At 37.9% G+C, this 21774-nt stretch overlaps 1 protein-coding gene across 3 annotated transcripts in view; it reads right to left on the bottom strand.

Annotated features, from left to right (window-relative positions):
• Nucleotides 1-5315: 5315 nt before the first annotated feature.
• LSM14B (LSM family member 14B) overlaps nt 5316-21774 on the bottom strand; it is a 51731-nt gene continuing 35272 nt past the window's right edge. For 2 of the 3 annotated variants that reach the window (XM_053705997.1, XM_053706155.1), the window contains 2 exons: nt 21146-21302; nt 5316-6552 (listed from right to left, as the gene is read on the bottom strand). In XM_053705997.1, the coding sequence (XP_053561972.1) occupies nt 6387-6552; nt 21146-21302 (323 nt within the window). In that variant the 3' untranslated portion in view covers nt 5316-6386. The remainder of the gene's footprint in view (nt 6553-21145; nt 21303-21774) is intronic. The other variant, XM_053706074.1, reaches the window with a different exon arrangement.

Below are 21774 nucleotides of genomic sequence, written 5' to 3'. Positions count from 1 at the left end.
TTCATGTTCTGCAAATTGTGACGCAGTATCAGACATGGCCCTAGTATTTTCAGCGCACTCTGTTCTCACTCCAGAGTGGTCGCGTTTACCCCTAAGTTCTGGCAATTTAGATAAAACTTCAGTCATAACATTAGCCATGTCTTGCAAGGTGATTTGTAATGGCCGCCCTGATGTACTTGGCGTCACAATATCACGCACCTCCTGAGCGGGAGATGCAGGTACTGACACGTGAGGAGAGTTAGTCGGCATAACTTCCCCCTCGTTGTCTGGTGAAATTTTCTTTACAGATTTACAGATTGGCTTTTACTTAAAGTAGCATCAATGCAATTAGTACACAAATTTATATTGGGCTCCACATTGGCCTTTGAACATATTGCACAAAGAGATTCCTCTGTGTCAGACATGTTTAAACAAACTAGCAATTAAAACAGCAAGCTTGGAAAATACTTTTCAAATAAATTTACAAGCAATATAAAAAACGTTACTGTGCCTTTAAAAAGCACACAAAAAATTGTCACAGTTGAAATAACATGAACCGGATTAGTTATAGAAACCAAATTTTCACATTAAATTTATTAATTTAGCAAAGGATTGCACCCACTAGCAAATGGATGATTAACCCCTTAATACCAAAAAACGGATAACAATAAAAATATATACGTTTTTATCACAGTCAAAGCACAGTCTCACAGGTCTGCTGTGAGTGATTACCTCCCTCAAAACTAGTTTTGGAGACCCCTGAGCTCTGTAGAGACGTCCTGGATCATGCAGGGAGAACAGGAAGACTTGACTGAATTTTTACTGCGCAGTAAAAGCGCCAAAATAGGCCCCTCCCACTCATACTACAACAGTGGGGAAGCTCAGTAAACTGATTTTATTCAAAACAAACGACAGCCATGTGGAAAAATAATGCCCATGAAAATTTTTTCACCAAGTACCTCAGAGAAAAAAAACGATTAACATGCCAGTAAACGTTTTAAATATAAATATATGAGACGTTAATAAAAAGCCTGTTGCTAGTCGCTTTCACTGCAGAGAGGCTATAAGTTACATATATACAGTATTTTCTTAGTGAAGTGCCATTCCCCAGAAATACTTCAGTGTAAACATACACACATCAGCCTGATACCAGTTACTACTACTGCATTTAAGGCTGTTCTTACATTACATCGGTATTAGCAGTATTTTCTCAGTCAATTCCATTCCTTAGAAAATAATATACTGCAACATATCTCCTTGCAGGTGAACCCTGCCCGCTGTCCCCTGTTCTGAAGTTACCTCGCTCCTCAGAATGGCCGAGAACAGCAAATGGATCTTAGTTACGTCCGCTAAGATCATACACAACTCAGGTAGATTCTTCTTCTAATGCTGCCTGAGAAAAAACAACACACTCCGGTGCTGTTTAAAATAACAAACTTTTGATTGAAGAAATAAAAACTAATTTTAATAACTACAGTCCTCTCACACATCCTATCTATTAGTTAGGTGCAAGAGAATGACTGGGTATGACGTAGAGGGGAGGAGCTATATAGCAGCTCTGCTTGGGTGATCCTCTTGCACTTCCTGTTAGGGAGGAGTTAATATCCCATAAGTAATGGATGACCCGTGGACTGACTACACTTAACAGGAGAAATGAAGAAACCGGAGCCGGTTACAGTTTTAACCCCTCTACAGTCCCAGCTACAAACCCAGGGGGGAATACGATACCAAATGAAGCCTTCTAGGAACCTTTTCAACTACTTTCAGATCCACACACATGCAGCTGCATGTCCTGCTCTCAAAAGTAACTGCGCAGTAATGGCGCGAAAAAGAGGCTCAGCCTACTACAGTGAAGGCCCTTCCTGACTGAAAAGGTGTCTAAACCAGTGCCTGACGTTAAAAAACGTTCCCCAAAGTTTATAAGTGTGAAAATCAACCTCAATCTGTATAAAATGCCCAAATAAAGTGTCTACCAGTTTTATAGCCCATATTAAGTCCTTTATTCTGTTTGAGACTAAGAAAATGGCTTACCGGTCCCCATGAGGGGAAATGACAGCCTTCCAGCATTACACAGTCTTGTTAGAAATATGGCTAGTCATACCTTAAGCAGAAAAGTCTGCTAACTGTTTCCCCCAACAGTCCTATGTGGAAACAGCAAACGATTTTAGTTACTGCTGCTAAAATCATATTCCTCTCACAAACAGAACTCTTCATCTTTTTCTGTTTCAGAGTAAATAGTACATACCAGCACTATTTTAAAATAACAAACTCTTGATAGTAGAATAAAAAAAACTACAACTAAACACCACATACTCTTAACCATCTCCGTGGAGATGTTGCCTGTGCAACGGCAAAGAGAATGACTGGGGTGGGCGGAGCCTAGGAGGGACTATATGGACAGCTTTTGCTGTACTCTTTGCCATTTCCTGTTGGGGAAGAGATATTCCCACAAGTTATGGATGACGCCGTGGACCGGACACACCAATGTTGGAGAAAATCCTAGCTATGGAAGTTGTAAATTTAGACCTATGCTAGTATCTATAGTCGACGGTAAAACAAATACCAGCAAGACAGTAGTGGTAATTTAAAGGTAACGAGTACCACGTATGCAATAGTTTGCCAAGTTAAGCAGTATATTTATAGCTATCACAGCAGCAGTAATAGGGGCATGTCTGCAAAAAAGTAATTTACAGCTAATGAGTACTTCACAATTAACATTCGTTCAAGACAAGAAGCTTATTTTAATATAGCATTATCGATATAGTTTATCTCTGCCAATATTTAGAAACCTGTACCCAGGATAGTACCAATCAAAAGTTCCAATTTAGAGTGAAAACTTATTTACAAAATTCCACGGTATTAATAGGTAATTCAATCTCTGGGTTCATAACAGATGATACCTAAATATACTTATATCTAATGAGTATCAATCGGTACTATTTGCAACAGTAACACTGCGAGTAATGCTGTTACAGCAGTAGCAATAGCGGATATTTCTGCAAATTTTCAAGACACCCGTATCTAAGCAAGTTCAAACCTTAAATTTGACTCAGAGTGATACCATGTTTTAAAAACAATACGGTATTAACAGGTAATCCACTTTAAGTGGAGATAACAGAGGATACCACTGTATACTTACATACATTGGGTAATAATTGACATTTACTTTAAGTGGAGATAATAGCGAATACCACTGTATACTTGCAGTATAACTATGTAAATAATATCAATTATTACCCGTTATGTATAAGTAATTTCTTGTAGATTTGTGGAAATAAGGGATAACGAGGATACCGCTATATACATAGACCCCTAGTACTCACATAAGTACTGACAAATAACTCTACTTAGTGTGGTAACACCTTATATAATCTTAAGGTATTAATAGGTAATTTACCCTCTGGTTATTAACAGAGGACACGAAGGTTTACTCAGATTCATACAGATACCAAGGGGTACTTCATGCAAAAGAACTCTACAGTCACTATATAGTAGATCTCAGTAGTAACCAGAGAGAACAGGGATACTACTACATAAATTAATATAAGTACTACTTAAGATTGTATTTTCTGATAACAGATGACCAAATAGTCCATCTATACTGCTTAAACAAATATATTGCCCAATAAAAGGTAACATCATGAGGTTCAAATGTTGAAGTAGTACTGGTAAGAACACATACATACTGTCTAAACGAATAATGGATTGATACTGATGAAAAAAAGATACCAAAAAGACAGCTTGGATAAACACTATCAAATCATTTCAATTGGGTAACACCTAAGGAATTACCAGTATTTACTAAATATAAAAGTGCATAATGCACATATCCAAGTACCTAACTTTGAGTTGAAGGTATAATCCCCTTCAGGTTGCATGTAATAGTCTTTAGCAGGATATCATCCTGAGTATACAGATATACAAAACCTGGGTCAAGCAAACTTAATGGTTTAGAATAACAACTTTATTTGACCTTAATGTATTTGTCTTAACAAGCCATAATGAAGGCTATGAGAATCTTAACATTGTGAGAAACCTTAATTTTACAATACTGTTTGCTCCCCATACCACCCTATAAGCATAATGAATAATCAACATAAAGGCGATGTGTTTTTAACCTTCATGTGTAGGCAGCAGATGTCAATGGAATCTAGCTGTCATTTTTAAATTGACACAATAAAAGTTAAATCTTAATAGCTCTCATTTTTCTTTTTGTCTACTGTGTTGATTCAATAAGATTATACAATATTTCTTAACAGTGCATAGCATACTTTTTTGGACTGTGCTCACCCATCTGTGAACTTTGAATAAATTAGAAAGTTGCTTAAAATGTCATGCTCTATCTGAATCACAAAAGAAAAAATGTGGGTTCAGTGACACTAACATTTTGTGCATATATACTAATGCATTTGACTTTTAGTAGTTGTTACCAACAAGTATGAGGAAGGAAGGAAAGGGTTAATCCCTGCCCATATAGCATTTTTTGTATTTTCTACTTATGTCTTGGTTAGAGGTTAAAATTATTAGTGAAAACAATCTTTTTCAATGGAATAGGAGAGGAAATGATGATGCTTTTTATTATAGCTATATTTATTAGTTTTTTATATCTGTTAGTGCACGTGTGTATCTATGCCTTTACCTGCATGAATTGACTATATGCCTCCCTTATAAATTGTTCACATCTAGTGAACAATTGTTTATAGATGTATAGCGAGGAAATATGCATTTTTAAGCAAATATAAGTACTATACATCTATTTTTTAATAATGTGTATGTTTGTGCACTGATGTTATGTGTATATATGAGATTGTCACCAAAGTTATAGGTCTCCTTTAGCACATGTTGGTGCTGTCTCTTTAACAGGTCTGTAAACTCAGCAGGACAAGTTTAGCCAATTAGTCTAGGGCTATTTAAGCATTTTTGGTGAATAGTAGCTATGTCTATGAGTAAGTCTTGTTAGCAGCCGAAACGCGGTAGACACAAGTCCAGCTGAGAGACTGTCTTTACTTTATGATGTTTGTATCCTGCTCCAAATAAAGAAATTTTATTCTTAATGCCGGAGTTCTTTTGCTACGGATGTCTGCAAAACAAAGTATATTGCAAATTTCTTTGTTTTACTATTCATAAACATTATGTTAAAATATCAAATTGTATGATAAAGAATTTAGTCCTTTATAGTAAAGCCATATCCTGCTAAAATGATATTTAACCCATTTCAATTAAGCCACCTTCAAAATGGTATGTATGGTCAAAGGATCACATGTAGAAAAAAATCAAAATCATTAACCTCTTATGACCATGCCAAATATGGTGTAATTTATAAATAAGAGCCAAAATCCTATTAAACATGTGTATGTTTATTTGTAGATTACAATTTACATCACATCCCCATGGGCTACTGGTTTTTATTTAGCACCAGGCTTCTACAAAAATAAAGACAAGCTTTTTAAATTAACTTGATATATATAACTTAAAAATTGTCATTTGGGGTAATCTGACAATACAAGGTAAGTAGTGCAGGATAAAAAATAAAATAAAAAAATGTAATCAAATATTTAGATCCTTCGCATGCAAGTTTTACATCACTTTATCTTAAAGCTGCTATATACATTTCTGCTGTGGAGACTAACGGGAGACATGCTCTACGGCATCTTTTATAAAGCTGTCATTATGGCAGTGGGCATAACCAACACCAGCAGTTAAGTCAAGCCTAAAGACCACAGGATAAACTCCAAAGCCCATTAAACTTGAAAAAAGGGTTCAGATCTTAGATGGCTTATTATATAAGTGCTTAGCAAAATAAAAAAAACAAATATAAATAAAAAAAACTAAACTGTGAAAAGGGCTTAAGCCCATTATTCAGAGTGTACCATCGGCATCATAGGGGTCCATTACAGGTTAACTCAAAAACTCAAATCCTGAGTGGGGGCTTTCAGAAATCTGTTCCTTTGTAACTATTCTAAATGAGGGAGGCGCACACATTAACTCAGGTGCCAAACAAGGGTTAAACCATCCCTCAAGGAAACGGGGGGAAATATATATATATATAAAAAAAAAAAGTTGGTAAAGGTTAAAAGTAAAGAGGCTGAATTTCACTCCCAAACATGATTTGGTGTGCAAAATACAACTGCAAGACTTTCTGCAGTTTCCCAAACATAAGTGAGATTACCTTTCCCATTTAAATAGAGAACTGCTTATTACCCCTTATAAAACACTCTGTTCCAAACCCAATCATTCGCCTTAATAACCAGTGTGGGGATGAAAGCAACGCAGGACCACCTAACGCCCAGCGCTGAATTACATCAATTAGGAAACTGCTACAATGCTTTGGGGAGAAGATATGGAAGACAAGTCCATAAGCACAGAAACACTCAAAGCAACTTAGTGTCTGCTAGACATCTTTGTGCTCACACTCTCCCAGTTCCTGCTCTTTGAGTAGTTTGATTTCTCCGTGGTGTACCACCACCCCTTCCTCCTCGAAACCCGCCTCTGAAGCTTCTCCCCCTGAGGAACCTGCCCGAGACGCCAAAAGTTTCAGTGTTTAACTTCCTCTCTTCTGCCCATGTGGTACGTCTAAAAGAGAAAGTAAAAGATGAAGTGCAAACAAGGATTATATAAAAGTATTTTGAAATATTTATTAGACAGGCGACATAGCTGCACTAAAAATAGTAAAAAAAAAAAAAAAAAAAAAAAGCCAGGAAGTTTAGTATTTAGGACCAACAAAATGAGGAGGAACAAGACAGACCATGAAAACCATAGAGGGGACTGTTTAGTAATCGTAGCATATGTGAAAAAAATAACTATAGTTGAAGTAGACATTCATTTTGTTACTGGTTCACTACTTAAATGCTGACAATTGTCATGGCCTGAGATTTGGCTCTTGATAAAAAAAACAAAAATCACCAATATGTATAAACCTGGTGCTACAAAGCCAAATGTTGCAGACAGACATTTTAAACATTTATTTAATGAACGAATGCCAAAATACACATCTAATGATTACTATTCAGACAAACAGGTGATGGACCACTCCAATAATTCTAAATTTGGGTCTAGATAAGCAGAAACATTTGAACCTTGATATTTCATGTAAAATCTGCAATACATACATGCCAAACAGATTTTTTTTTTTTACTAGATTGTACAGGCTAAGAAAAAAAGGAAGGAAATTAAAAGCAAATTTGAATCTAAGAAACCCAAGCAAGATTTTTCAGATATTCCGGTAAAGTTAAGTCACATGCACTCAAAGAAATTTCTTAAAAAAGGGACACAAAAACAGGTTCTCTTTCATGTATCAGAAGAAGAAAAGGCAGTAAAATTGAAAGTGAAACCTATGTTATTGTTTTAGGTAAAAGTGTTTAAATTGTTATTAAGGTAACGATTATTTCTCACCTTACAATTAAAGAAAACTGAAAAGTTTATCAAAATATAATTAACCTATTAAACAAGAGATCGTTCACCTTCCAATGTCATAATTATCTATGTATTTCTAATGGTATATTAAATTAAAAAAAAATTACATTAATATGAAATGTTAATGATTTTGAACAGCTTTTCAATTTTCTATTACCAAATTCATTCATTCTCTAGGCATAATAATTTGTAGAAGGAACAGCAGTGCACAACTGGGACTTAGTTGAACACATTGTTTGAGCCAATGAAAAGAGGCTACCTAGGTATGGTTTTTAACGCCATTCTATTTCGTCCTAACCGCGCTGGGCTTTAACGCCATTGGGACAGAATAGAACCCCCAAGCCTTTTGGCTGTCCTGAAGCAAACACTGCCTGGATGGGATAGTGGTCTGTAGTGTGTGCCTAGCTTCATAGGGACACCCCCCTTACCCGATTCCATCATTGATATCTTGTGCACGATTTTAATTTGTCTACATCGGAACGTTGTTTAATCATGAATAATTCATTTAGAATTTTCGGTCCCTTAATATGCCCTGTTAAACTTAATAAACTTTGCTCAAATCTGGGGTTTCCCAGAATATAGGGAACCTAGACAAATACCAATGCTAGAAGAGTTTGACTTTACTGTCCACTACTTTGACGTACATAATGTAATTCACTTTAGGTGAATTAAAGTGTTTCAAACTTATTGCTAGGTTTTAACCATCTAGAACAAAATTATGCAATTACAACTTGTGTAATTTAAATGCCAACATCTATAGACAACTGCTCCAACACGCACAAAGGAATTACAGCAATATAATGCAGAAGATGATTCAAAAGTTATTGTAGTGTATGGAAGGGAGTTCTAGAGGACGTGTAAACAGTCTATTTTTATATGCTTGTGCTGAGTAATGCTTTAGGAAATCAACAAAGGAAAAAGGGGGCGCATATATTCTGTACCAAATGAAGAAAAAAAAAAATATATACAACAATAATACAAGCCAAAAAACACAATGTGTTCTAGTAAAGGATTATATACACCATGAAATAGTCCCAAACACACGGTCGGTGTTAAACACTGTCCACAGAATATATGTGGATTCTCAAAAGGATGCTGGCCGCACTCCTTGCAGGTAAACCTGGATGAACTTTAAGATGAGAGGAAACAGAGGGCCGTGTCATGTGCAGATAGATCAACCAAAGTAATGTGTTAAAAATTCAAAGGAGATGTCAAATGGGTACTCTTATTTAAATCGAGCACCCTTATGTGCTAGTAGACACGGACTGATATATTAGGGCGTATCAGCTTACCCACTCCAGGTGCTCCCAAACCAACAGATTCAAAGATGGAAATAGGGAATTGCATCAATAGTGTTCAAATGAATAAGAATCTAAGGTGCTACCACTTCAGTTCAAAAAAACAAAACCTGTTTGTTAAAAACAAGTAGTGGATAAGGGGGTATCAGAGTAAGCCCCCTATCATGCAACCCGCTTCTCGGCACTTAAGTGGCCGTTTCATCAGGCATAAAGCACCTCATACCAAACTTCATATTTAAACACTTGATGATCCGTGGACTCACCGCGTCATTAGAAAGAAAAAGGACATCACACAATACTCCAATATTTGCAATCATATCAAATTTTCGTGATCCATATCAATCCCTTTTACCACTGCACGTTACAGAGCCTGTTTGTTTAGGACTAAGTGTTTTCACTGATACTCTTATTTAAAATACGTTAAATAATGTACCTCTCTTTTTAACACCTTCATGAAGTTCATTAGCAGAAAGATCTCCTTAATCGTGATCTATAATACTGTGGTTTTAACTTGTGATCAATTGTAGTATGCTCGGTTTTTTTCGTGTGTTAAATTACAGTCACTGATGATGCATGAAGGCTCATCCTATGTTAAACTTATATGAATAGAATTGTCAATAGTGCATGTGACCACGACCGGCCAATTGAGACCTTGCTGAACTTCTGTAGCTAAGGACGTCTAAGACGTCGTTACATGTGACCGTGACTAGCCAATCACCTTATTGCTGTATCTTCTATGGGAAAAAACGTCACATCTACATGTAAAGAACCTAGTCTAATTTGTTGGATTGTAATAGATTGTGAAGGCCTCGTATCCGTGATATATTTAATGTAAAACACATTTACTTCCATATGCGTGTAAAGTGCAGGCTATTTGCCAGCCAATTTAAAGGTTATTTACTACTATGCTGGGTGTGCTTGTCATCTATAATTAACCTATTATACAAAAGTTTAATCTATGATCTTCTCATAACACAAAAATGTTTTAATAAGTGATATTTATATCTAATGTGAGAAAAAACCACAACAACTACAAAATAGAATTATAATAAAAATATACTTTTGTAAATATTACTATTTAATTTGGACATGTATTGAAATTGCACAATGTCAATTTTATGTGTGTTTTCACCATATATCGTGTAGATTTATCATCCCGTGTGAAGTACGTTGTATGTATGCACTAATTGTGATCTGTGTCTTATGTGTGCACATATCTATAAGTGTATATAATAGTGTTTCTTTTGGTGTAAAATAAAACAAACTATTTGAGTGTGGGAGCAAACATTGTTACCCTACTTATATAATCAATTTCTAAGATACATTGTGTCCAAGAAGATTATTATAATAATTCATACTGAAGTTCACTCTATTAGATAGAGTATACTCTATTAAAGGGACACTGAACCCAAAAAAAAATCTTCTGTGATTCAGATAGAGCATGCAATTTTAAGCAACATTCTAATTTGCTCCTATTATCAAATTTTCTTCATTCTCTTGGTTTGTTTATTTGAAAAGCAAGAACGTAAGTTTAGATGCCGGCCCATTTTTGGTGAACAACCTGGGTTGTCCTTGCTGATTGGACAGCACCAATAAAGAAGTGCTGTCCATGGTTCTGAACCAAACAATTGCTGGCTCCTTAGCTGATATGCCTTCTTTTTCAAATAAAGATAGCAAATGAACAAAGAAAAATAGAAGTAAATTAGAAAGTTGCTTAAAATTTCGTGTCTCAACTATTTCAGGACTATAAAAATGTGTCCTATATGTAACGTAACCTAATAATTGTTAATACTAATAAATGTATTTTTTATACACACACGACTTTATTATAAACTAATTTCTAGGATATAAAAGTTAATAGAAGGTATATTGTAGCTCTATTATCAATTATAAAAAGTTAAATTTTGTCTACAAAATTTGCCAAATCTTTCAGAGGAATAGTCAGAACATCAGATAGCAGCCAAACGTGGTACTAATGGATAAAGAATAAATATGGATCCCATGGAAAAATAATATTTGTTAGTTGTCCTCTTAAAGGAATAGTACGAAAGCTGCCTACTCTCTTAAAGGATCATCAAAAAGCTGCCAGATCTAGTACCTCATTTAGGCCTGAGGGGAACAGAGACTGAAATCTGTATATCCAATATGTTGGCGTAAACTGGTAGATCTATTATAACCTACTGCACTAGCAAACTTTTCCAAAGAAGTGATTTTGCAAGAATGACGACAACCATTGTGTTGTATCGTGCAGTGTCTGGAGACATATGTTGCATAGAGCGTTGCTTAATATTTCTCCAATGTTTGCTCCATCTTGTACAAATTTTCCCGCAAGTGCGGCCCAAGTATTGAAGGCCACACTTGCAGGTCAAGACGTAAATTACAAAATCAGTGCCACAATTAATGTGACTTCTGATGGCAACAGTTTCTCCTGTGATATGGCATGTCACGGTCTTACTTCCGGATAGATAGAGAATAGAATAGATATAATTACATATAGCACCTACTTTGTTACATCTGAATGATCCTATTTTGCCCCTATTTGGGATGGATAGACTTATGTATATTTTTCTATTTCAATAATACTACCTTGCTTGGGGCTAGTTTCTGCTTGAGGGTCGGTGATCTCCGAAATACTAATCTAGGATTTTTCGCCAAGGTATTTTTAAGATGGAGATCCTTTAGGATTATTGGCTAGTATTTATTAAGTATCTGATGTGTGATATGTTCTGAATTGAATTGCGTAATGAACGCCGGACTATTTCTATTCCCATCATTAGACACATTGTCTGGTAAGTGTTAAAATATTAGCCCTATTCACATGTCTGGCTCTTATATAACTTGTTAATAAGCTGATGGGGATAACCTCTCTTTGAATCTATCAAGATTTCAGATTGGCTATCAAAGCTTAACTGTGCTACAACTTCTCCTAATACATCTAAACTGACTATAGGGTATGTTAGTCTTCTAACTATTAAGATGGTTACTAGAAAAGTGGAGGAAGTTATTACTGTCAACACTTGAAATAGGTGGAAGACACTCCCATCGTCAGTCCATTCTAGTACCACATCTAAATATTCAATTTTAGTTTGTTGTAAATTATGAGTAAAAGAAAGACCCATTGTGTTAGAATTCAAACTATTTACAAACATGGTAGCTGCATCTACAGAACCATTCCATATGAAAATTAAATCTATATAGCGGCCATAGAATACCAGATTCGCCCTCCAGTTAAGAGTTGTAAATGTATCTCTTCGAAAATACTCATAACGAGATTAGCAAAACTGGGGACGAATCTGGTACCCATGGCCGTCCCTTTGATCTGTAAATAAAAATAGTCTAAAAATTGAAAATGATAAAATGTTATAATTTCTAAAATAAATTCCTGCTGCAGTAATGGTAAATATATGTAATTTTCTAGGAAAGTATTAATCGCCTCAAGACCCAATTGATGGTCAATATTTGAATATAAATAGCCTGCACTTTACACGCATAAGCCCATGAATAGGTCTCATATGGAAGTAAAAACATAATTTATGCTTACCTGATAAATTTATTTCTCTTGTAGTGTAGTCAGTCCACGGGTCATCCATTACTTATGGAATATATCTCTTCCTAACAGGAAGCTGCAAGAGGATCACCCAAGCAGAGCTGCTATATAGCTCCTCCCCTCACATGTCATATTCAGTCATTCGACCAAAACCAGACGAGAAAGGAGAAACCATAGGGTGCAGTGGTGACTGGAGTTTAATTAAAATTTAGATCTGCCTTAAAGACAGGGCGGGCCGTGGACTGACTACACTACAAGAGAAATAAATTTATCAAATAAGCATAAATTATGTTTTCTCTTGTTAAGTGTAGTCAGTCCACGGGTCACCCATTACTTAAGGAATACCAAAGCTAAAGTACACGGATGAAGGGAGGGACAAGGCAGGAACATTAAACAGAAGGAACCACTGCCTGAAGTACCTTTCTCCCAAAAATAGCCTCCGAAGAAGCAAAAGTGTCAAATTTGTAAAATTTTGAAAAAGTGTGAAGTGAAGACTAAGTTGCAGCCTTGCAAATCTGTTCAACAGAGGCCTCATTTTTAAAGGCCCAGGTGGAAGCCACAGCTCTAGTAGAATGAGCTGTAATCCTTTCAGGAGGCTGCTGTCCAGCAGTCTCATAGGCTAAACGTATTATGCTACGAAGCCAAAAAGAGAGAGAGGTAGCCAAAGCCTTTTGACCTCTTCTCTGTCCAGAGTAAAACGACAAACAGGGAAGAAGTTTGACGAAAATCTTTAGTTGCCTGCAAATAGAACTTCAGGGCACGGACTACGTCCAGATTATGCAAAAGTCGTTCCTTCTTTGAAGAGGGGTTAGGACACAGTGATGGAACAACAATCTCTTGATTGATATTCCTGTTAGTAACTACCTTAGGTAAGAACCCAGGTTTAGTACGCAGAACTACCTTGTCTGAATGAAAAATCAGATAAGGAGAATAACAATGTAAGGCAGATAACTCAGAGACTCTTCGAGCCGAGGAAATAGCCATCAAAAACAGAACCTTCCAGGATAACAGCTTGATATCAATGGAATGAAGGGGTTCAAATGGAATGCCTTGACGAACGTTAAGAACTAAGTTTAAGCTCCACGGCGGAGCAACAGTCTTAAACACAGGCTTAATCCTAGCTAAAGCCTGACAAAAAGCCTGAACGTCTGGAACTTCAGCCAGACGTTTGTGTAGAAGAATAGACAGAGCAGAAATCTGTCCCTTTAACGAACTAGCAGATAAGCCCTTTTCTAAACCCTCTTGTAGAAAGGACAATATCCTAGGAATCCTAACCTTACTCCATGAGTAACACTTGGATTCGCACCAATATAAATATTTACGCCATATCTTATGGTAAATTTTTCTGGTAACAGGCTTCCTAGCCTGTATTAAAGGTATCAATAACTGACTCCGAGAAGCCACGCTTTGATAGAATCAAGCGTTCAATCTCCATGCAGTCAGCCTCAGAAATTAGATTTGGATGTTTGAAAGGACCCTGAATTAGAAGGTCCTGTCTCAGGGGCAGAGACCACGGTGGACAGGACGACATGTCCACTAGGTCTGCATACCAGGTCCTGCGTGGCCACGCAGGCGCTATCAGAATCACCGAAGCTCTCTCCTGTTTGATCTTGGCAATCAAACGAGGAAGCATCGGAAATGGTGGAAACACATAAGCCATGTTGAAGACCCAAGGGGCTGTCAGAGCATCTATCAGCACCGCTCCCGGGTCCCTGGACCCGTAACAAGGAAGCTTGGCGTTCTGGCGAGACGCCATGAGATCCAGATCTAGTTTGCCCCAACGATGAATCAGTTGAGCAAAGACCTCCGGATGAAGTTCCCACTCCCCCGGATGAAAAGTCTGGCGACTTAGAAAATCCGCCTCCCAGTTCTCCACGCCTGGGATGTGAATCGCTGACAGGTGGCAAGAGTGAGACTCTGCCCAGCGAATTATCTTTGAGACTTCCAACATCGCTAGGGAACTTCTGGTTCCCCCTTGATGGTTGATGTAAGCCACAGTCGTGATGTTGTCCGACTGAAATCTGATGAACCTCAGTGTTGCTAACTGAGGCCAAGCTAGAAGAGCATTGAATATTGCTCTTAATTCCAGAATATTTATTGGGAGGAGTTTCTCCTCCTGAGTCCATAATCCCTGAGCCTTCAGGGAGTTCCAGACTGCGCCCCAGCCTAGAAGGCTGGCGTCTGTTGTTACAATCGTCCAATCTGGCCTGCGAAAGGTCATCCCCTTGGACAGATGTGGCTGAGAAAGCCACCATAGAAGAGAATCTCTGGTCTCTTGATCCAGATTTAGTAGGGGGGACAAATCTGAGTAATCCCCCGTTCCACTGACTTAGCATGCACAATTGCAGCGGTCTGAGATGCAGGCGCGCAAATGGTACTATGTCCATTGCCGCTACCATTAAGCCGATTACTTCCATGCACTGAGCTACTGACGGGTGTGGAATGCAATGAAGGACACGGCAAGCATTTAGAAGTTTTGATAACCTGGCCTCTGTCAGGTAAATTTTCATCTCTACAGAATCTATAAGAGTCCCTAGAAAGGGAACCCTTGTAAGTGATAGAGAACTCTTTTCCACGTTCACCTTCCACCCATGCGACCTCAGAAATGCCAGAACTATCTCTGTATGAGACTTGGCAGTTTGAAAACTTGACGCTTGTATCAGAATGTTGTCTAGGTACGGAGTCACCGCTATGCCTCGCGGTCTTAGTACCGCCAGAAGTGAGCCCAGAACTTTTGTAAAGATTCTTGGAGCCATAGCTAATCCGAAGGGAAGAGCTACAAACTGGTAATGCCTGTCTAGGAAAGCAAATCTTAGGTACCGATAATGATCCTTGTGAATCGGTATGTGAAGGTAGGCATCCTTTAAGTCCACTGTGGTCATGTACTGACCATCTTGGATCATGGGAAGGATGGTTCGAATAGTTTCCATTTTGAATGATGGAACTCTTAGGAATTTGTTTAGGATTTTTAAGTCCAAGATTGGTCTGAAGGTTCCCTCTTTCTTGGGAACCACAAATAGATTTGAATAGAATCCTTGCCCGTGTTCCGTCCGCGGAACTGGGTGGATCACCCCCATTAGTAAGAGGTCTTGTACACAGCGTAGAAACGCCCCTTTCTTTATTTGGTTTGCTGATAACCTTGGAAGATGAAATCTCCCTCATGGAGGAGAAGTTTTGAAGTCCAGGAGATATCCCTGAGATATGATCTCCAACGCCCAGGGATCCTGGACATCTCTTGCCCAAGCCTGGGCGAAAAGAGAAAGTCTGCACCCCACTAGATCCGTTTCCGGATAGGGGGCCCTCTCTTCATGCTGTCTTAGGGGCAGCAGCAGGTTTCTTGGCCTGCTTGCCCTTGTTCCAGGACTGGATAACTTTCCAGCCCTGCCTGTAACAAGCAACAGCTCCTTCCTGTTTTGGAGCGGAGGAAGTTGATGCTGCTCCTGCCTTGAAGTTACGAAAGGCACGAAAATTAGACTGTTTGGCCTTTGATTTGGCCCTGTACTGAGGTAGAGCATGGCCCTTACCTCCCGTAATGTCAGCTATAATTTCTTTCAAGCCGGGCCCGAATAAGGTCTGCCCTTTGAAAGGAATATTAAGCAATTTAGATTTAGAAGTCATGTCAGCTGACCAGGATTTAAGCCATAGCGCTCTGCGCGCTTGGATGGCGAATCCAGAGTTCTTAGCCGTAAGTTTGGTTAAATGTATGACGGCATCAGAAACAAATGCGTTAGCTAGCTTAAGTGCTTTAAGCTTATTCATAATTTCATCCAATGGAGCTGTGCGAATGGCCTCTTCCAGAGACTCAAACCAGAATGCCGCCGCAGCAGTGACAGGCGCAATGCATGCAAGGGGCTCTAAGATAAAACCTTGTTGAACAAACATTTTCTTAAGGTAACCCTCTAATTTCTTATCCATTGGATCTGAAAAGGCACAACTATCCTCCACCGGGATAGTGGTACGCTTAGCTAAAGTAGAAACTGCTCCCTCCACCTTAGGGACCGTCTGCCATAAGTCTCGTGTGGTGGCGTCTATAGGAAACATTTTCCTAAATATGGGAGGAGGGGGAAAAAGGCACACCAGGTCTATCCCACTCCTTGCTAATAATCTCTGTAAGCCTTTTAGGTATAGGAAACACGTCCGTACACACCGGTACCGCATAGTATCTATCCAACCTACATAATTTTTCTGGAATTGCAACCGTGTTACAATCATTCAGAGCCGCTAATACCTCCCCTAGCAATATGCGGAGGTTCTCAAGCTTGCCTCTTAATTCTGGCAATTTAGATAATACTTCTGTCATAACATTAGCCATGTCTTGCAAAGTGATTTGTAAGGGCCTCCCTGATTTACTTGGCGCCACAAAATCACGCACCTCCTGAGCGGGAAGCGAAGGTACTGACACGTGAGGAGAGTTAGTCGGCATAACTTCCCCCTCGTTGTCTGGTGATAATTTCTTTACATGTAAAGATTGACTTTTATTTAAAGTAACATCAATGCAATTAGTACACAAATTTCTATTGGGCTCCACATTGGCCTTTAAACATAGTGAACAAAGATTTATCTGTGTCAGACATGTTTAAACAGACTAGCAATGAGACTAGCAAGCTTGGAAATACTTTTCTAAATAAATTTACAAGCAATATAAAAAACGCTACTGTGCCTTTAAGAAGCACAAAAAGCTGTCACAGTTGAAATAACAATGAACCAAAATAGTTATAGCAACCAATTTTTCACAGTAAATGTATTAAGTTAAAAAACACCACAGACCTCTCACAGCGACCTCTCTTTAGTTAGGCTGCAAGAGAATGACTGAATATGACATGTGAGGGGAGGAGCTATATAGCAGCTCTGCTTGGGTGATCCTCTTGCAGCTTCCTGTTAGGAAGAGATATATTCCATAAGTAATGGATGACCCGTGGACTGACTACACTTAAGAGAAATGTGTTTTCCATTAAACATATCACGGACACGAGGCCTGCACAATCCAACAAATAGATTAGGTTTGTTACATGTAGATGTGACGTTTTTCCCATAAAAGATACAGCAATAAGGTGATTAGCTAGTCACGGTCACATGCAACAACAACGTCCTAAACGTCCTTAGCTACAGAAGATCAGCAAACAGTAAGCTCTTGACTGGCTGGCTGCGGTCACATGCACTTTTGACGATTCTATTTGTATAAGTTTTACATAGGATGAGCCTTCATACATCAGTGACTAATTTAACAAACGGAAAAAAAAAAACGAGCATACTACAATTGAGAACAAGTTAAAACCACAATATTATAGATCACAATTAAGGAGATCTTCCTGCTAATAATGAACTTCATGAAGGTGTTAAAAGTACATTAAAACTTATTTTAAATAAGAGTCTCGGTGAAAACACTTAGAATCATAAACAAACAGGCTCTGTAACGTGCAATGGTAGAAAGGGATTGATATGGATCACTAAAATTTGATATGATTGCAAATATTGGAGTATTGTGTGATGTCCTTTTTATTAACATTGTGTGATGTTTTTTATATATGCATATATAAAATGGTTTCAACTCCAAATTGTTCTTGGACAATATATGTTTGAGAGACATTCCCTATTAGGGACACAATAAGATTTACTGATAAAGGGATTATTTATTTGATACAGTGCAGTTGTAAAAAATATTTAGGAGAGACCTCAAGGGAAAGAATAAGAGAACACTTATGTATATTTGAAAAAGGGAATACCCACCTATACAAACACTTCAGAGAAATTCACAATAATAGATTAAAGGATCTATCATTTTGGGGATAGTAAAAGTGAAACCTGACCGGAGAGGGGGGAATTTTGAGACAAAGTTGCTCAAAAAAAAAAAAAAAAAAAAAAAAGCCGAATATATAAATATGAAGACCTTGCACCCCCCTGGGCTTAAACTCCGAACTAGACATTACCCCCTTTATGGATGAATGAAAGGTATATTAACTCTTTTTAACCAATTTTAACAAACTTATTAACCACCTTTATTAACCTCTAAATATGTTATTTATATGATTGTTAGAATAGAAATGTTTTTTAATTATGCATAGAATTTTCTATGTATTTTGAACTCATTTAACCACATTGATTAACCTCAAAACATGTGAATATGTATATATGTGAATAAAAATGCTTTATAACTATGCATAGAACTTTACAAGTGCCTTGAATCAGACTGAAGGTTAAATGGTATATACCACCTTAATAACAAGCCATGAACTGAGACATATCCATACTCTCTGACCAATGAAACGCTACAGGAGGGGTATATAAAAGAGGACATACACAAAAAGACAACACTTCTTGAAAAAGCCCCAAGGAAGGGGAGAAACGCGTTGAAGTTGTTCACTAAACCACTATCTACCATCTATTGCCTGCTGTCTACAAACTTTCTACGACTGAAGACTATTAGCACCTTGAACGCAAGACCAAAAATACTGTATTCTCTGAAGCAGAGAAAAAGAAGCGGGTCTGGAGGTGCGGATATAGGCAAAAGAGAAAGCCGTAATATCTAAGCAGACTAAAGGAGTCAAGTTGCTATCTACTTGAGAGAACTGCGGATATCGATTCCCGACTTTATTACACTTATAAAGTCCCCTTTTACAGGTATCCGGGATCTACCGGTGACGTGAATCAATACGTCAGCCGCAGCATTGAGACACCAGCTGATATATCGAACAGTGTGATTAACAGCTGATCACAGAAGCTACATCACCAGCACACGCGAGCCAGAACTACTACGGCTGCATCGAGTGAGGTGCATCGGATCTCCACTCCAAGAACAGGTGTTTTGATAAGACCTGAATATCGTAGCCCACTATCACTTGCAGCAGTGATCCTGCAACCGGCCAATAAATATTTAAAAAAGGTACCACTCTCATATGCGGCTCAAGATTGATCCTATTCTCTTATGAGCAAGATCGGCATATGGGAGTTTATTCTTCTATAAAGATAGTGAGCCGTGCTCTATGAATTGTTCATCTGCGCAACCTGTAATTTACTTTTTTTACTGCTTAAAGGGACAGTCAAGTCCAAAAAAAACAACTCATTTTTCAAATAGGGCATGTCATTTTAAACAACTTTCCAATTTACTTTTATCAACAATTTTGCTTTGTTCTCTTGGTATTCTATTTGAAAGCAAACCTAGGAAGGCATATGATAATTTCTAAGCCCTTGAAGGCCGCCTCTATTTTATTTACTTTTCACAGCAGGGGAGAGCAAGCTCATTTAGGCCATATAGATAGCATTGTGATCACGCCCGTGGCTAGTGGCAGACACTGCACTAATTGGCTAAAATGCAAGTCAATAGATAAGAACTAAAAGTCATGTGATTAGGGGCGGTCAGAAGATGCTTAGATACCAGTTAGTCACAGAAGTAAAAAGTGCATTAATATAACAGTGTTGGTTATGTAAAACTGGGGAATGGGTAATAAAAGGGATTATCTATCTTTTTAAACAACAACAATTCTGGTGTTGACTGTCCCTTTAACCATTTACTTATTGTTAATTGTATTTAGTCCTATTTAATTATTTATATTTGGATCCTCATTGCTATTTTCGGCAGTTAGACTCACTAATTCTGAGTTTTTTTAGCACTTACCCATTAACTTTTAAGGTATATTAAATAGATTCTTGTTTTTAGGTTATCGTATTTTCTAATATTTTAGACTCATTCTTTCGTTAAATACTTATACACTTCATAGATATAGATATCTATCTCTCTCGATATCGCTCTCTCTCTATAGATACACATACACACCCCTCTTCAGTAATTTGCTTCATTTGAGCTCATCTTTAGAGGTTAGGTGTGTTCCCTATATTGAAGGAGCAACGTTCAGATTATATTTATACAGTGTTTATTTTTATGCTTTTCTGATATATGAATTGATTTAATGTATTTATGAACTATTAAATTATTTATTCTTAGACAATTTTTTATATATAACCTTTGAGATTCTCTCATTTATTTATAGATCACTATACCTTTGCTTTTAGCGCCAATACCTTCCTGTCTATTTGTTCTCTCCCCCTGGGGTCATTTTGAGAGGGGCCCCAATCTTATTTGGCATTAGGTTGAAATTAGCGCTGATTCTCTCCTATCACTAATATACGTTTGTAAACCACACCCATAGTAAGTGTTGCATGCTAATTGTTTGTTGATTGGTTAACCAAGCGTTTAAATATCAAGTTTGGTATGAGGTGCTTTATGCCTGATGAAACGGCAACTTAAGTGCTGAGAAAAGCGATGCATGATAGGGGGCTTACTCTGATACCCCCTTATGCACTACTTGTTCTTAATAAACAGGTTTTGTTTTTTTTAACTCAAGTGAAGTGGTAGCACCTTATATTTTCTTGTTCATTTGAACACTATTGATGCAATTCCCAATTTCCATCTTTGAATCTGTTGGCTGGGAGCACCTAAAGTGTGTGAGCTGATACGCCCTAATATATCAGTCCCTGTCTACTAGCACATAAGGGTGCTCGATTTAAATAAGAGTACCCATTTGACATTTTTATCAGTTGTGCTATACTTGTCTGGTTGATCTACACATGAGGTGTCCCTCTGTTTTTCACTCATATCCTAGAGCACATTGGTCTGGGAGAACCTGGAGTGGGTGAGCTGATACGCCCTAATATCAGTCCGTGTCTACTAGCACATAAGGGTGCTTATGTGAAATGTGAGTACCCATTTGACACATCACTTTGTTTGATCTGCACGAGGCGACCCCGTTTTCTCTCTCGTCTACTCGGCACAAGCAGCGGCAGTTCCTATGGCCACATATGCAAAGTAACCAGTAAGGGTTTGATTTAAAGTTTATGCATCATTTTCGGTTTAAGCTCATGTTTAAATCAAGCCACGTTGATCAATTGTAAAAGTAAGCAAAAAAATTAATACCTGGATTTCATCTCTGAAGAGATATTGTCGAAGAACGACTTTGTGCGGTCATAATATATATTTGGTCCCAATGGATCCTCTTCAGGAATTCCATCACTATTTTGTGTCTCAACTCCTGAGTCTCCCTTGTCTTCTCCCTCCTTCTCCGGCTTATCTGCTGCAAAAAAATAAATTAATATACACACACACACAGTGGATATAAAAAGTCTACACACCCCTGTTAAAATGTCAGGTTTCTGTGATGTAAAAAAATGAGACAAAGATAAATAATTTCAGAACTTTTTCCACCTTTAATGTGACCTATAAACTGTACAACTTGATTGAAAAACAAACTGAAACTTCTAGGTGGAGGGAAGTAAAAAACATAATTTATGCTTACCTGATAAATTCCTTTCTTCTGTTGTGTGATCAGTCCACGGGTCATCATTACTTCTGGGATATAACTCCTCCCCAACAGGAAATGCAAGAGGATTCACCCAGCAGAGCCGCATACAGCTCCCCCCCTCCACGTCACCCCCAGTCATTCGACCAAGAATCAACGAGAAAGGAGAAACCAAGGGTGAAGTGGTGACTGGAGTATAATTTAAAAGATATTTACCTGCCTTAAAACAGGGCGGGCCGTGGACTGA

The sequence above is a fragment of the Bombina bombina genome, chromosome 1 (assembly GCF_027579735.1).
Source record: "Bombina bombina isolate aBomBom1 chromosome 1, aBomBom1.pri, whole genome shotgun sequence".
NCBI lineage: Eukaryota > Metazoa > Chordata > Amphibia > Anura > Bombinatoridae > Bombina > Bombina bombina.
Note: the sequence above shows the minus strand (reverse complement) of the source record. Positions and strands in the feature narration are given on the sequence as shown.